At 42.9% G+C, this 17,584-nt stretch overlaps 1 protein-coding gene across 1 annotated transcript in view; it reads left to right on the top strand.

Annotated features, from left to right (window-relative positions):
* The window catches only part of LOC126335623 (odorant receptor Or2-like), a 120,755-nt gene that overhangs the window by 69,084 nt on the left and 34,087 nt on the right, over positions 1 to 17,584 (top strand). Inside the window, exons 6-7 of the mRNA XM_049999077.1 lie at positions 7,209 to 7,211; positions 12,838 to 12,993. Of these exons, the coding sequence (XP_049855034.1) occupies positions 7,209 to 7,211; positions 12,838 to 12,993 (159 nt within the window). The remainder of the gene's footprint in view (positions 1 to 7,208; positions 7,212 to 12,837; positions 12,994 to 17,584) is intronic.

The following is a 17,584-nucleotide window of genomic DNA, read 5'->3' as shown; positions in this document are numbered from 1 at the left end:
GTGACATACGTATGGGGTATGGTATTAAAAGGTGTTAGAATAAACGAATCATCATCTGCAAACGAGAGGACAGTCGCAAAAGGGTCTGCTACATTACGTTACAATTTGACGCAAAAATGAAGCATCGGAGTTAGAGCGCCCAGTGAGATGATTCGTAGACGCTACACTGTAAACAAATGTTTGCAAAGTAACAGTATACAAGGGGTATTAGTGGGCAAAAGTGTCAGTTAACTTTTGATTATTATGTATGAATGTGTTTCAGGCTGACTTCTTGTATATACTGCAAAAGCAAAACTTCAAAATATCATTCAGAGGCAGACAGGAAAATCTCAAAAATAATAATAATAATTTGGAAACCTAGATTATTCTGGGATTAATCTGTAAAAGTACACCCATTGTCGATAAAGCAACATATGAGAACATCATGCAAGAGAGTAAACCACCTTGCTCTAGTTCGCTAAAACTGAAATAGTCCTGCCTGCCCAGAAAGCACACACATAATGAACCACATTTAAGGAAAGCTGAACTTTTGGCTTTAACTAAGGAGCATCAAACTTTTGCTGTTTACTCCATTGAGAAAGATTTTAGTATTACCTCTGTTAATTACCCCTTTCTACAAGATCATCTAGAAAGTTGTTCTTGTACATCTAGAACAATGAAGGTTCTAAGACGCTTCCTTGTAGGAGTCCTGTATTAATGATTTTGGATGTGACAAGAAATTGTGCTTCATGAAGGACCTGAACTCTTTCTGCACTCTTTTTTTCTGTATTACAGACACAGCTACGACGGTGTACGACTATAATACCGTTTGTTCCTAATTCTGTCCTATCATTTGAGTAGACATTAGGGGATCGCAATTAATCATCTCGCACTATACGTTCAAAATATAGGTGTAACAGTACAGGAACCAGAAGGCTTCAAGAGAAGGCTTCGTAGCCTCTCTGACTCCAACTTTTTCTACAAACAGGTATTTGGTAAGTATTCGCTAACAATGGTTCTTACTGAGTCTCTGCGTCTGTACTGTAGGTTCGTGGCTGAAGCTGTGGGTGCGTCTGAATATTTCTGCGCACCTCCCAAGTGAAATAGCGTGGTGTGACCTGCCATCTCCCTCTCTCTTCCTCCCCCTCCTTCCACCCCCTCCCCGACCACCTAAGATTTGGTTCATGTTCTGGCGTTTGGGAACTTCACGGATGCATAATATCGAGCACCCTGTTTTGGATGCCACCTTGTTGCGATTGAGCTTTGTTGGGTAGCTGCGCACAGCTATTTCTCTTTATGAGAACAAATGGCTTCACATCATGAGCAAGAGGGAATATACATAGAGACTTACACGCAATCGCTTTGCCCCTATCACTTTCTTCAAACCTAACATCCCTTCTTCGGTGGACATGTTCAGGGTAGACCTGTTTACCTCTCCAATCCCAGATCTGGCCAGCCGAGTAGCCGTCGCAAGAAGAAGCATTCTGCACTTCAACGATGTCAGTGATTAAGATGATGCTGAAATCTTTGACTATCTATTTGTGTAAACTGCTTTCTCTATGGGTAGAACCGTGTGTTACGTCTGGTCACCTTATCAATCTACTTTAGCAATTGCGGGCCACAGTCTATATCTACATGAACATTTGTTGGTGTTAACGCGTGATTGGTGGTGATCAGACGTCAGAAGATTCCAACCATTCTATATCTGAAAATAGTTGGACTGCAACTGCAGAAAAGAGTGGTTCAGAATGCTGTCTGAGGTCTGTAGTAAAATTAAGAATATTTTTCCTTAAAACAAAGCTCATGAGTGTTTGACGAATACGATTTCTCTCACGAATACTCTTTATGATGATGCCATACCACATTTGTGTATCGTGTGTATCTTCGCTATGTTGAAAATAGATTATTGTTTTCATTCTACCACACACACTCCAGGACTGAAACACAATTCCTCTAACTAAACGTTTTGCATAAATCTTATCTTGATAAAAAGTATTTTGCTACCACTTCATGCAGTCAACAACACACTTAGTAGCTAGTCTCACTTATCACAGTAATATTGTAAATATATTGGTTCGCTTCCATCTGGCCAAATGAGTGGACGAATAGACACAAGCGGGAAAATTAACATATTAACATGTACCCCCTGCCAGTTAGCTGCTTAGATTGTCGTCTGTTAGATCATATTCAAGTCAAACATTACAATGTGATAGGTGTCAGTTGAACATACGTTGTAGGTATTTAGTAAATACATACGTATTTATACGGCACTATACTGGTCATATACAGATGCGCTAATTGTAACTGTGCAAAGTCTTCACTTGCAGTCCTCTGGTCCCTGCATTACTACACTTAAATTTTGAGCGTATAGTGCGAGATGACTTAATGTCATCTCCTTATTTTCACTCAAATTATAATACAAAGGAACAATCCGTACTACAGTCGCACATTGTCGTAGCTGTAATGGGAAAGAACCAGAGCTTCAAGCACTAATAGAAAGTGCTGAAGCTAAATCGTTAAAAGTACTGAAAGGTTGCTAAAGCCGAAGACAAGTTGAGGCAAAATGCTCACAAAGGACCTGTTGGTTTTCAGGAAATATAGATAAAGTACAGTTGGTGGTGAATTGTTTGCTGCTGTTACACGTGGGTTATATTGTAGTGGAATTCAATAGATTCCTCCTGTGAGTTAGTATGTGTGGAGACTATACTTGACAATCAGAATAAATTAACAATTGGTTCCTTTGACCGATTCAAATGCCGAACATTCAAAGAAAATTTGAGTCTCATTTCACCTATACCCCACTCACACAGTTATAGTTCGTGGAACTTCAATCTACCCTCGGTATTTTGGCGAAAATACTTGTGGTAAGCATAAAACACGGTCCTAAACTGTACTAAATGCTATCTCTGATAGTTATTGTCAGCAATTAGTTCAGGAGCTAAGAACATACTTGACCTCTTTACTGTAAACAGTCCTGAGCAAATAGTGAGCATGATAACGGATACAGGGGCTAGTGACAACAAGGCCGCTGTAAGGAGACTGGGTACCCTAACATCCACAGCCACCGAAAATAAACGCAAAATATATTTATTTCAAAAATCGGATAAAAAATTGCTTGACTTCTTCCTAAGAGACATTCTCCACTCCTTTCAAGACATGTAAGCGTATCCCAGATGTAGCTTAAATTCAAAGAAATATTATCGACGGCTTATTAACAGATTCATACTGAATAAATGACTAAGAGACAGAATTGATTTCCCATGGTACACAAAACAGGACGTAACACTGTTACAGAAAAAACGAAAAGAATGCCAACTTTGAAAGAACGTAAAATGTGCAGGAATGACGATGTGCTACCGAAGCTAGAAAATTAGCGCAAACTTCAGTGCGAATTGCTTTTAATAGTTTCCACAACGAAACTCTCAAAATCCAAAGAAGTTGTGGCGCTATGTAAAGTACACCAGTAGCAAAATACAAAAAAAACTTTCACTGTCCGATAGCAGTGGTAATGGTAGCGATGACAGCGCTGCTACAGTTACTAAGCACGGTTTTCCGAAGTTCCTTCATCAATGGGGCGAAGTAATTATTCCAAAATACGAATTTGCGAACATGAGCAACATGTAAGTAGATGTACTCGGTGCAGCGAAGAAACTTAAATCACTTAATAATGGATACTCTTCCGTTTCTTATTATGCACTAATTATGTTGCTCTTAGAATATCCTGATACAATAGCTCCATACTTAACTGTTATATACAACCACTAGCTCAACAAAAGAAACATACCTACATTATATGCTGGAAAGTTGCACGGGATTTTGCAATACTCAAGAAAGGAAATAAGAGTTATCCGCTGAACTGAAGACCCATATCACTGACGTCGATATGGAGAAGGGTGTTCGAGCATTATAAACTACCTCGAAGACAATGACCCATTGACACATAGTCAGCACGAATTCAGAAAATATCGTTCTTATGAAACACAGCTGGTTCTTTATTCACACGAGTAATTGAGTGCTATTTACAGGAGATCTCAGATTGGTTCCACATTTCTAGATTTCCGAAAGGCTTTCGACACTGTTCCTCACAAGCGCTCCCTTATAAGAGTGCGAGCCTACGGAGTATCGTCTCATTATGCTACAGGATTCGTGATTAGCTGTCAGAAAGCCCAGAAAGTCAGCGGGTAAAATAGTAGTGATATTCGGGGTTCCACCTGCTGTTCTTAACAAATATAAAAGATTTGGAAGACGATCTGAGCAGGGCATCTAGACTGTCTACAAATGATGGTATCGTTTACTGACTAGTAAAGTCATCAGAATATCAAAACCAATTGCGGTATAATTTAGACGAAATATCTGTATGACGCAAAAAGTGGAAATTAATCCTAATTAATGGAAAGTGTGAGGTCATCGACGTGAGTACTAAAAGGAATCCATTAAATTTTGGTTACGCTATAAATCTAACAGTTCTAAAGGCTGCCAGTACAGCTAAATATCTGGGGATTATAACTACGAACAGCTTAATCTGAAACGATCACGTAGAAGCTATTGTGCTGAAGGTGAACCAAAGCCTGCGTTTTATTGGCAGAAGATGCGACAGGTTTACTAAAGAAACTGCCTACACTGCACTTGTCTGTTCTCTTCTGGAGTACTGCTGCGTGGTATTGAAGACCAAGAACGAAGCGTGGATTCAGTAGAGTGTAAGACTTTCTTTTGTTTCCGTCATTGCTTCTCCGATGTATAGAGAATTAATTTCAAGAGTAGAATTAAAATTCAAGATGAAAGGATATCAATGATAAGAGTTGCTGTCGACATTGCTATCCTAAGTGAAAGAGAAGCACAATTATAGGATCTTCTGCAAGGACTGAACAGTTCATTGAGTACAGAATGTGGATTGAGAGTAAACTGAAGAAAGACGAAAGTAATGAGAAGTAACAGATATGGAAGCAGCGAGAAACTTGGCATCATAAGCGGTGATCACGAAGCAGATGAAGGTAAGAAATTCTGCTACAAGGCAGCAAAATAACCCATGGGGCACGGGAAAAGGAGGACATCAAAAGCAGACTGGCGAAAAGGTCGTCCCTGGCCAAGAGAAGTCTACTAGTATCAAACATAGGCCTTATTTGAGGAAGAAATTTCTGAGAATCTACGTTTGGATCACAGCATGGTATGTATGGTAGTGAAACATGGACTGTGGAAAATACCGGAACAGAAGAGAATCGGAGCATATTAGATGTGGTGCTACAGACGATTGTTGAAAAATAGGTGGACTGATAAGTAATCAGGAGGTTCTGTGCAGAATCAGGGAGGAAGGAATATGTGGAAAACACTGAGAAGGAGAAAGGACGGGATTATAGGACATTTGTTAACACATCAGGGAATGACTTTGATGGTACTAGCTGGAGTTGTAGAGGGTAAAAACTGTAAATTAAAACAGTGACAGCAAATTACAAGTTGATGAAAGAAAAGGACCGACGAAAAAGTTCATGGAAGGGCAGCCCATATTGTATTACTGCGAAATACGGGACAGACGCGGATATGACTTGTGCGTTTGGGTTACAATAATTAAAACAAATGCGTTTATCGTTGCGGATAGACACCTTCGCGAAGTTTCAGTCACCGACCCATACCTCCGAACGAGAAAGTATTTTTTTGACGCTCACCTAGATAGGGAGAAATGATCATCGTAATAAAATAAGAAAAATCAGAGTCCATACGGAGAGATTTATATGTTCGTTTTTCTCTTACGCTGTTCGGAAGCGTAACGTTAAAGAAATAGTATACAGGTGATCGTTCTGCCAGGCACTTAAGTGTGAATTGCAGGGTTTTCATGTAAATGTTGATGTAGGAGTCGATGATCTAAGAGAGCAAATTGAGCTATCTGGGGATGTTATTCGATAAGAAACAACATTTCGCTCAATTCTAAATCGTTGTCAAACATTCTGTGTGGTAGAATGTAATTTTGAGCATAGCCACCTTGGGAGTTACGGCTTAATGCCTACGACGCCATTTTCTTTGCTGTGTATCTTAAAGAAGGAGATATTAAATTTGAAAGAGTGTATATGTATATTATTTTGAAACACCCTGTATTTAGTTCAAAAGCCCATAAATTATCCAACTTTCAGGACAATTAACTACACGTATTGGTCCTACAAGGTGTTTACTTTGACAACACGGATTCAAATGACTCTGAGCACTATGGGACACAACTTCTGAGGTCATTAGCCCCCTAGAACGTAGAACTAGTTAAACCTAACTAACCTAAGGACATCACACACATCCATGCCCGAGGCAGGATTCGAACCTGCGACCGTAGCGGTCTGACGGTTCCAGACTGCAGCGCCTAGAACTGCGCCACTTCGGCTGTCTGACAACACAGATACATGGATAAAGTGACATTAATAGATTTCGGGACCAGAGTTGGAAATACTTGTCAATTTCGTGCTGGATATGCAGAGAGTAGATAGAAAGCTATCAAAATTTTCTGGAGCAATAAATTGTATATTCACGTACAAATCTGCGAGATAAGCTGTAAAATTTGTAACTTACGTGTAGTAAGGAATTGCTCTTTCAAATAATCAGATAATTTGCTGCTTGTCACCGGTTTAGTTCTTGACAGTAGGTATATAACCTGAAATGGGTAAATCATCTTTAATCACTTACAGATCGGTGAAAATGGTCTCAGTACAACGCGGTGCACGATAGCGACGACACGAATTTGCAGTTCTGTACTCTGACCGCAGAGTTCTGCATCTAGGTAGTGCTGAAGTCACTGAGCGCGACCCACACCTCAGAGAAGTTGGTACTCCCGAGCGACCAACTGCTTGCCACTTAGCTCAGCAACTAGGAAACCAGTCAACCATCAGTAAATGCATACTAAGGAAGAAGTGCAAGTTGGTGAAAGGATTAAAAGGTGGACTATACACATCTCAACTTGTCCCTCATGCATCCACAGGGAACTACAGACCAACATGATACATAGCTAACAATAAGCCATTTGTATCGCAACCTCATTGCAGTGTTGTGCCCTGATAAACATGTCACCCCTCCGTTGGATAGTAGTATGTCCTTCATCTTGCTAGAAAGTGTATCAAGAAATTGTATCTGATATGTGTGTGTGTGTGTGTGTGCAGATTAAGGACGCCCTCACGGCCCTGCAGTACGCCCTCATCCTGCCCTTCTACAGCGCCGAGATTTACTTCTACTGCTGGACGGCTGACGTCATCACACAGCAGGTAGGGCTGTACTACTTTACTAACAAATTGTGACTGTTGTTTCCGTAGCTAAATGCCCATACCGGCTCTTCGATGTAATTGTAGTCAAAGCTATGAGGACACTAGTGTGCCAGTTATCTGCACACACTGCAACCATTATTCTCCGTCCTGGTGTTCAGTTTCTGATAGGAGGTGTGGGGACTGCTCAGACGGGCTGCTGTGTCGAACCAGTGGTCAATAGTCCAGCAAACGGATTAGACCGTGGTTGAGCTCACGTCCCTGCGTCGCTAGCCAGGGTTACAAGTGTTACTGTGTACAAATTGGCAAAGTAATCCGAAACCAGCTGCAGAATTGTCAGGCTTGATTCTTCTGACAGTACAATTCACAACCTTTGCTAAAATATAATAATGCAGTTCAATATGTGTGAAGAGATGTATGTGACGTTGTATATGGTGCAGTAAACGCAGACTCTGATAGCTAGTGGGTGTGACGTCAGGCAAGGGGTGCAGGAGATGAAGAAGTTCCGAGAGCAGGGAGTGACTAACTTTGAAGATATTTACCTGGGTCGCCGTTAAATCGGATAAATGTGATATTTCCTGCTCTCTCTGAAGCGGATGTAGTTGAAAAACTGCAGTTTTACTGCGATGAGTTGTTTACAGTAGTAGCACTGCGACAGAAATAGCTCCACTAATTCCTGTTTAGTCTTCCTTTACTTAGGACCCGTGAAAGCTTCTGGCGCACAGCCCATGAGTGGGCTGCTGGGCTGGCTGCAGACAGAGTGCCGCCTTTCTCCCCCGCGGCACTAGGAGGGTGATGGTGGGGTGGCCGACCGCCCCCCGAGAAAACTACCCAGTACTCATTTGGCAGCAGCCTGAGTAAATTCCAGGCCGTCCTGGAGGGAATGGTGCGGGAGAAATGCTCGCCTCCTCTAGAATTCAGGACCTCCAGTGCGGCAGACAAGTGCTGTACCACCTAGCCCATCACAGCCACCACTTAAGATCTGTAGCTTTTTTCGAAGTACGTTTCATTCTCTATACCTAAAATTACAATGGGCTATTCGAGCAATGACCCTACACAATTAGGGACTTCGCAGCCAGTACAGGTGATCTGGTAGTGGGGAAACAAAGGTAGATTCAGTTGCAAAACGTTTCCAGTTTCAATATTTGCCATACAATCAAGGAAAATCTCTCATAAACCTTTGTCAGAATGGGAACAGTTTTTTATTTAATTTTTTGAACATAAGACCCATAAAAAGATGAATTCGTATGTTTACTATCTTTTCCCGGCCGAGCGTTGATGTCGAAAGAAACACTAGTGGAAGCAAACATTTGTAACACGTGTGGGAATTGGATACACGTCCTAATCTCCTCCTTCCCCTTCTCTATGTCAGTCACTTTCTGCCGCCTCTCTCCGCCAATCTACTCTTCCCCCGTCTCTCCCGATCTCCTCCTGCACCTGTCTCTCTCTCTCTCTCTCTCTCTCTCTCTCTCTCTCTCTCTCTCTCTCTATCTATCTATCTATGTATCTCCTGGCCACCATTCTCTGTCTATTTTCTCCTCCTCCTCTCTCTCCATCTCATCCTGCCGCCTGTCGCTCCCACTCACTCTGTCCAACGTTTCCTCACCCTTTTCTACCTTCCCCTCCCTCTCTCTCTTCATCACCTCCTGTCTCCTCTCTCTGTCTCACTCGTCCTTTCTGCCTTATCCTCACGCCCCTCTGTCCATCTCCCCTTCACTCATATCGCTGATCTTGAACCTTGATATTGAAAATTCAGATTCTATAGTAGTATTCAAATCATAAGTCGATAAGCCATAAACGCAACTTTTCTGTTTGCTAATAACGTTTCACTATTTGAAGTGAATCGATCAGGTACTTATGTAGATTTTTTGATAATAATGTTTCCCCTTAATATATTACGTGTTTATTTATATATTACATTTAATAGTATTTTAGAAACGGGTATGTAAAACATACTAGCATTCGACTGCAACGTTGTGGAAAAATTTCAAAGGAATCGGTGAAGAACTTCCGAACATACACGAGTTTTAACATACGAACATTTATATTTTTATTCACATAGATGCATATACGCATAGACATATTTGTGTAGGTGTGAACAGAGAAACGTCGGTCACTGGCGCGACAAGTGAAGTGCAGGTGCGCCGCTGCCGCCAACAGCAGCCAGTAGTGTCGTGGGCCGAAAATGTCTGAACGTGCATCATGGTTTTAATTCTTAAGTACTAAATTAATATAAATCAAGCAGATGTTGGAGCACAAACATTACTTTCTGAGCCTCTCAAAGCCTTAGCTGTACACACTCAACTTTTGCTCATCTCTTAGAGGGAAATTGGAACTAATGTCAAGGTCCTGAGGTCAAACGGTAATCTCTGTGAAAAACTTAAAAACAGAACAGAATATACACACGGTAAAATAAGTAGTACAACGAAATAAATTTTTGAACGAATACAAAACACAAATTGTAAGCGAAGAAGCAACATTTTCAACGGGAATGAATATCGCTTATTTTCAAAAGACAACTCATTTAGTAAATTGTTCAGGAAGAAGAAAAATCATTCCACAGCCTTGTTTTACAGTTTAATTCCGAATTCCTTTCTGCTGTTTGAAACAATTTATTTGAAACAAATCATTTGTTAGTATGAACATTATTTATAGCTGCTATGGTAATTTTTATCACATTATAACAATAAATGAGGAAGCAAAAATATTTTAAGACACTTAAAATTACATGAGAAGTAAAAACTTCTGTTTAATGAATGATTAAAACAGAAAAATTGGCATTCATCAGCTTGACATGAAGTGCATATAAATGATAACAAAATAATTTACTGTTTCTCAATGCTCTTGAATCTAAACCATTGAATATGTTTAATATTACGTTTATAACTCTATGTATTCAAAAAACTGCCCTACGTTCGTACAAAAGTTACAAATCGTAACTCGCGACTTGTTCACAAAGCTACGAGTATATTAAGTTTATACAAAAATGAATACAAAACATGATGTAAAAAATGATTTGCTATTTCAATCATTTTCATCCGCTCCTGTTAAAGGCGACGTCTTCAGCTTATCACAGAGTATTGATGCTCTCGATATGTAATATACATCAGTTGTTTCTCAGCATCAACCACCGTGCGAGGTGGTGCAGTGGTTAGGACACTGGATTCGCATTCGGAAGAACGATCAATTGTACCCGTTTTCAACCATCCAGAGTTAGGTTTTCCGTGATTTCCCTAAATTGCTCCACTCAAAAGTTGGGATGGTTCCTTTGGAAGGGCACGGCGGAATCCTTTCCCATCCTTGACACAATCCGAGCTTGTTCTCCGTCTCTAATGACCTCGATGTCAACGGAACGTTAATCTCAATCTTCCTTCCTTCCGACATCATCTTTCTTCTTGTTAATGGGGAATTTCCCACTATAGGCTTCTGTATGAGAAAGCCCAATGTTCTTATTGGGTAAATATCTCCGGACTTTCATTAATGTAAAGATATGGAATCAGAGACCACCGATATAGGGCTTAGCAGCTGTTAGGCTTTTATTTTTTTGAACTGTGCTCATAATACAGAAGCTAACAGGTAGCAAATGATATTTCGTCCGCATCTCTTGTGCCTCTTCCCATTGCTTCCGTTAAGATGAAAACCCCTTTCCATCCATCATGGTATTAAATTCATCTATTTGTCTTGCTTTTGTTGTATAAGGAGCGATGTGGCATGATCCAGTAGTGAGTGAGATATCCTGATCTGGACATGAAAGTCACGTACTGATAGTAGAGGAGAGTACTGTCCGATGGGGAAACAGTGGTACATTTTATCAAAACTGTCACCGTTTAAATAGAGCAACAACGTTATAGTAATTGTATGATTGTGATGTAGAGCACCACATTTATTGACGAACAAGTAGAGTTCTCTTATGCGGACAAAATACTCAGTGTGACAGTATAGAAAGGTGCTCAATTCATTATGTCCTTTCTTACCTTGGTCCTCAGTAACACAGTACAACATAGCTCCATTTTCGTGTTCTGTTCCTTCAAAATCCATAGCATAGTCAAAAGAAATCAAGCTTGCCTTTCTTTTGTTTCTTTTTTTCTCTTTCCGTCTATTTGAAATGTGAGCTGTTCGTCGTAACATTGTAAATTTTCAAGAGGAATCATCAGTTCGTTCAGAATGATTCCAGGTCTGCCGAAAGTTTGCTTTAGAAACGTGACAACTCAGGAGTTACTCCCTATTAGAATCAATGGAGATTTAAATCCGATCTCTACACGCAGCGAGACAAAGGCGGGCTCCAATTTTAATTCCAATTAATTCATCTGTGTCTCAAGAAACCGACAAACTCGCATTTTCAGTTTTTGAGGAATTATCCCCTCTTATTAATGTGCGATTTAAATGAATTGTTCGATGGCACATCTTCGTCTCGAAGAACACCTGGATATCAACCCCTCCATTCCTCACTCTCTCCCTTGCCCTCGCGTGCCTCTCCGTCTCCCTCCATCGCCCCTCCCCCCCTCCTCTCTCTCTCTCTCTCTCTCTCTCTCTCTCTCTCTCTCTCTCTCTCTCACCTTTCACTCTTAAGACTCAAAATTGTCGCCACAATGGACAAAAAATTATTAATAAGTGACCGGCGCCCGGAACAGAGCATCTTTCGATGAATGTGACGACATAACTATTCCTAGAGCTGGTTGTTGTTTATGACAACGTGTGATACGTGATGAGAGTGAAGTGGAAGTCTAGAAGTTGTATCACTGCTCCTCTTCGAAAAGTAGTTCACAAATAATAATTCTTTAAGCAAAATCTTTCAACTACTTCTCAGGTACGTAACGCATAATAACACATGAAATCAAGCCAACTTGTACGATGCCATCTTCACAAGGAATGTAGTTACAGGACAGCAATCAAAATAAAATGCAATTTCATATGTTACAATTTTTAGACCTAAAAGAGAAAACCATATTTACAGAAATGAAATGAGACCCACTGAAGAAAACACATAAGTGTGTAACACTTCCGTCAGAGCATATATCTCAGACACATTTCGTCACCTGACCACTGCCGATTGCACTATCACTTCAGGCTCTTTGTATCACTATAAACTAATTAGTGACTCCCCGAACTGATAAGCGATTTCTGCACGTCCACCACATGTGTACCCATTAAATCTTAACAGTTGGCTAGGAAACTGGAAAAACATCTCAGAGTGTCACACTTTCAAATTCTTCTTGGTTTTCTGTTGGAATAAATGCTTTGTCTGTCACTGAGAGACGAACCGTCGACTTCCAAAGCACTAACCACTGTGAAACCACTTCCTGCTGGGCCTACCACCTGTGGCCAAAATGGCTACCGCCAGATCCTGTGACTCCTCTCGCTCCACCGAACTGTTTCCATATCGGGACCTTTATCACTCCTCCTTTCACTAATAACACTGCTGTGGAGAGTGCTGTTTCTCGCCCGGACTTTCACAAGATTTTTCCCACCAGGTACAGTAAGACAGCTACTTTCACAAGGAAAGTCGCTAGCTCTTAAAGCCAGCACCGTAGCCTCCGATCACAAACGATTTGACACTGATAACACAAAGACTGCAGTCTAGAAAAATCTCAGAGGATGCGCTCTACCGTGTGGCTGCCGTTGTTGTCAGGGTGAGGCGCTGTCTTTGGCGGCGTACAGCAGCCACTGGGTGGGCGCCGGCGCCGCCTTCCAGAGGGCGCTGTCCATCGTGATGGCGCGCGCTCATAAGCCACTGCTGATGACGGCGGGACACCTCTACCCCGTCAACACGGCGGCCTTCGTAGCGGTCAGTCGAGTTTCTCTAGACCTGCCTCTCCGTTGTTCTGTAACACAAGCAGCCAAACTCTATGGTATACTGTTGCCAGTACTTCACAATATCGAGTTGAACTATTTAATTGAAGACCATTTGAGGATACAAAAATTTATTTTCACCAACGTTAATTGAAACAGAACACTGGTAACAAGACAATGATTAATTAGCATTTGAAAATTGCGGTGATCTAACCCGATCATACAATTGTATGAAAGCAATGAGAATAAAAAGACTAAAAGAAAACAGCCTTACGGGGCCATCCACATATTAATAAAAAAAAATACTTTACGGTAATGTAGCCTTAAGATAACTGCAGATCTGAGCTCACTAGTTGTGAAATGAAGTCAATTATCAGGCCTTGTGTATATGAAAAATAACAATTTGTCAAACTTATGAGATATTGCTATTTTAGTATTTTTTTAAACCTAATAATTACGGGAATTAACTAGAGCGGAAAACATTCGGCAATATGATGTTATGATGGTCTGAAAGATCGACACGGCAATCAGCACATTTTCGACGTCTGGCGTTCACGTCGCCGCGCGTCTGAATTCCGTGCTCGAGAGCTCATGTGGCAACAACAGGCAGGAGAGCCTGCGCACACCAGTAACGGCTTCTGGAGCACACAGACCCACTATTAATACAGATTTCGCCAAAATACTAAAACCAACGGCCAAGCACTGGGTAGCGCCAAATGCAGGAAGAGATGCTAGCCGTTGTAGAGTGACAACAGCAGTTACTTTTAAAACAATAGTTCATTAAACAGTATCCAATTACGTGAAATTTCACTCGATAAATTTATAAACCACAACTAGTTCAAGGTGAAAACGGCCAACAAATCCACACGCAACCTTACATATTAAAGCATCGCTTGACGGTGGCAATAAGATAGAAGTTTGCAATTCCAGCTTAAATTAACGGCTGAAGTTTTATACAGAGAATAAACTTTGATTCATGAAACTGACCACTTAACATACTAACAATAATAATAGAAAAAGAACCGCCGAATACCAGTAACAGTTGTAATTCAAGATAAATAGAACGGAACCAAGGCACAGTGCAGTTACATGGACTCTCAGTACCCATCCCGGACCCACGTGCAGGTGGTTTAAGGAATGACTAGCGAAAATCAACGTGGTTACACGGAGCAATCACATGCAGAAGTTCCACCACAAAGTAGTTCAACATTTAAAGCCAGTCGAGAAGTTCTGTGTTAACATGCACGGCAGGGTAAACTCCCGCGCCCTCCTCAGGATTCAAGATGGACACGACTCTTAAACAGAACCTATGTTGCCCGGTGACTGCTTCCACACTCCAGTCCGGCTCGCCGCCAGACCCAGGCGCCGGAGTGTCAACACCGAGCGTGCTCGCAGTACACCAAGCGCCGACTCACTGCTCCTGTCTTCCCTGTGCCACTGCCGCCGACTCACTGCTCCTGTCTTCCCTGTGCCACTGCCGCCGACTCACTGCTCCTGTCTTCCCTGTGCCACTGCCGCCGACTCACTGCTCCTGTCTTCCCTGTGCCACTGCCGCCGACTCACTGCTCCTGTCTTCCCTTTGCCACTGCCGCCGACTCACTGCTCCTGTCTTCCCTGTGCCACTGCCGCCGACTCACTGCTCCTGTCTTCCCTGTGCCACTGCCGCCGACTCACTGCTCCTGTCTTCCCTGTGCCACTGCCGCCGACTCACTGCTCCTGTCTTCCCTGTGCCACTGCCGCCGACTCACTGCTCCTGTCTTCCCTGTGCCACTGCCGCCGACTCACTGCTCCTGTCTTCCCTGTGCCACTGCCGCCGACTCACTGCTCCTGTCTTCCCTGTGCCACTGCCGCCGACTCACTGCTCCTGTCTTCCCTGTGCCACTGCCGCCGACTCACTGCTCCTGTCTTCCCTGTGCCACTGCCGCCGACTCACTGCTCCTGTCTTCCCTGTGCCACTGCCGCCGACCGAGTCCCCGTCACTGCCCCCGAACGCGCCTCGCCTCGCGAGCCGCGACCGTCCTAAGCAGAGGGCGCCAGCCAACCAGGACGCCGCGAAGCGTGTAACGTCGACCGAGAAACTACCTGCCAAGAACATCGCAGCAAGTCACGGCTCTCAGCCCTTTTGTCTACATGGTGACAGTGACACGTTGTGGCAAACCAACATGGTAGCACAGCAGTTCGCGCATTTGACTGTCATACGAAAACCCTGGGACTACATATTCACCAATTGTAATTTAGATCTCCTCTGTCCTGTTTGCGTGTGCGTGTGTGTGTGTGTGTGTGTGTGTGTGTGTGAGAGAGAGAGAGAGAGAGAGAGAGAGAGAGAGAGATTTATTTTATATTTTATTTTATTTATTTATTTATTTTTTTGCGCGCACTGCCTTCGTTTAGTGCAACCACTTATACTTGCATAAACACCAGCACTTATAATGGTCTCAACCCACAGACATTGGTTAACCGTAACCGATGATAATGTCCAACGCAAAACTGATAAATGGATGGAATCACCGATCTGTATGTCGCTAGCAGTAATGGTCATAAAATTCTTCTTCCCTCCCCCAGTCACAATATGTAGAACACAGATGTCATTCAATGATCGGTAAGAAAACAGTGGCAGAGTATCACCCACACACTGGCGGCATTGCAACTAACCGGCGCTTAATAAGGATAGTAGCGTTTACCTGCTACCGACGTGAGACAGCCAGTGGATGGGCTTAAAAAAATCTTCCAAAATTATCTTCGGTACATGGCTAGTGTATGTCGTTGATTATGTCTCTGAGCTGCTTGACTTCCCCATACAAACATATGAACAAAAATACGTCTACGCGTTCCTATGAGTCCACGATACAATAAAATCATTAGGTGTAAAGTATTGGTATTTACCACGAATTCTCCTCTTCCTGGTTCTCATATATTGTTAGAGTTCTGGCAACAACACACACCCACGGCAGTTTGTAAGGCTAGGGATGCACACTGTCCAGTCACACTAATGTGGCCACAAAATAAGTTCGACGGGAACCGTTCACAGATGACAGCTGGCAGCAACAGCAGTGGAAGGTATGTAAAACGTGTACGGAGGACGCGGGGAAGACTGCAGCCGTTGTCGTAAAGCGGAAATGGAGCTATTTGTCCGACGTCCAAAAGGGCACGATCCTTGGCTTTCGGGCCAAGGGGGAAGCATTTCCAAAAAGACTAAACTTGTTAATTGTTTGCATGCCGCCGTATTTAAGTATGGCAAAAGGACGCTATCCAATACTGACTTCGAGGCAACAGTGACACATCTCGGGCGAAAGATGACAGGGGTTAATGATTGCTGTGGATATGTGTATAGTCGAATAGGCGTGCAACTGTCGGGCAACGGACGCTCCAGATGAACTAACGGTCTACCACCGGTCGCAGTGGCCGAGCGGATCTAGGCGCTTTAGTCTGGAAACGCGCGATCGCTACTGTCGCAGGTTCGAATCGTGCCTCGGGCTTGGATGTGTGTGATATCCTTAGGGTAGTTAGGTTTAAGTAGTTGTAAGTTGTAGGAGACTGGTGACCTCACACGTTAAGTCCCATAGAGCTCAGAGCCATTTTGAACGGGCCACCAACAGCTGTCTCCGGAAGGACCGTTCAGCAAACGTTTCCGCGTATGGGCCTTCACAGCAGGCTCCTGATTGGTGCACCTGTACCAGCTGCTCTTCATCCGCAATGGATGCTGAGATATGCACGCCAATACCGCAACTGGACAAACGAGCAGTGGTGGACGGGTGACGTTTTCACATGACTCGCGTTTTATGCTCCATCGCTTTGAAACGCTTGAGAGCAAACGCACTGCAACAGACTTCGGAAGACTCCAGGCCGGAGTAGGGTGCAATTTGGCCGCGGGAATGTTTTCATGGCGTTCGATGGGTGATGTGGTTATTCTCGAAGGCTCAGTGGATCAACACGTGTAGGTGTTATCCTTGGGAAGCATCAAATCTACCATCAGCGCAGTGCAAAGTATCACACAACTTGCAGTGTACGTGCGCGGTTCAAAGAACACCAGGATGAATTTCACATACTCCCCCGATCACCAAATTCCCCGGATTTAAACCTAATCGAAAATCTGTAGGGTCGCCTTTATGAGGCTGATTGCGCCATTGATCCTCAACTGAGAAACCTAGTGCAGCTGGCCACGGTATTTGAGTTAAAATGGCTCCACATCAACGTCGCTATCTTCCAGAACCTCACTGACTCACTTCTTGCGCATTCGCAGCAGTCTGCGCTGCAGAAGGTTATTCAGACTTTTGACAAATGGTCACATTAACGTTACTCGACATTTTATGTCCATGCATTAGTCCGCATTCATGCAACCTGTTCCCCATCCCATCCTTAAACATCGCCCAATGGATTTCTCTTCCACCATATGATGAGAAACCCGTCACATCCCTACTGAGAATACTACGCTTAGGAGTGGTAAATGGTTATTTGTTGCTCATCATTGACCAAACATTCGAATCAGTCCTCGAAAAGTGGTAAGCAAGTGATACATAATTATAAATAAGATCAAGCGAGGTGGGTAAATGTCGGGCGAAGTAACATTCCTGATTTGCAGTACACAC

The sequence above is a fragment of the Schistocerca gregaria genome, chromosome 2 (assembly GCF_023897955.1).
Source record: "Schistocerca gregaria isolate iqSchGreg1 chromosome 2, iqSchGreg1.2, whole genome shotgun sequence".
NCBI lineage: Eukaryota > Metazoa > Arthropoda > Insecta > Orthoptera > Acrididae > Schistocerca > Schistocerca gregaria.
Note: the sequence above shows the minus strand (reverse complement) of the source record. Positions and strands in the feature narration are given on the sequence as shown.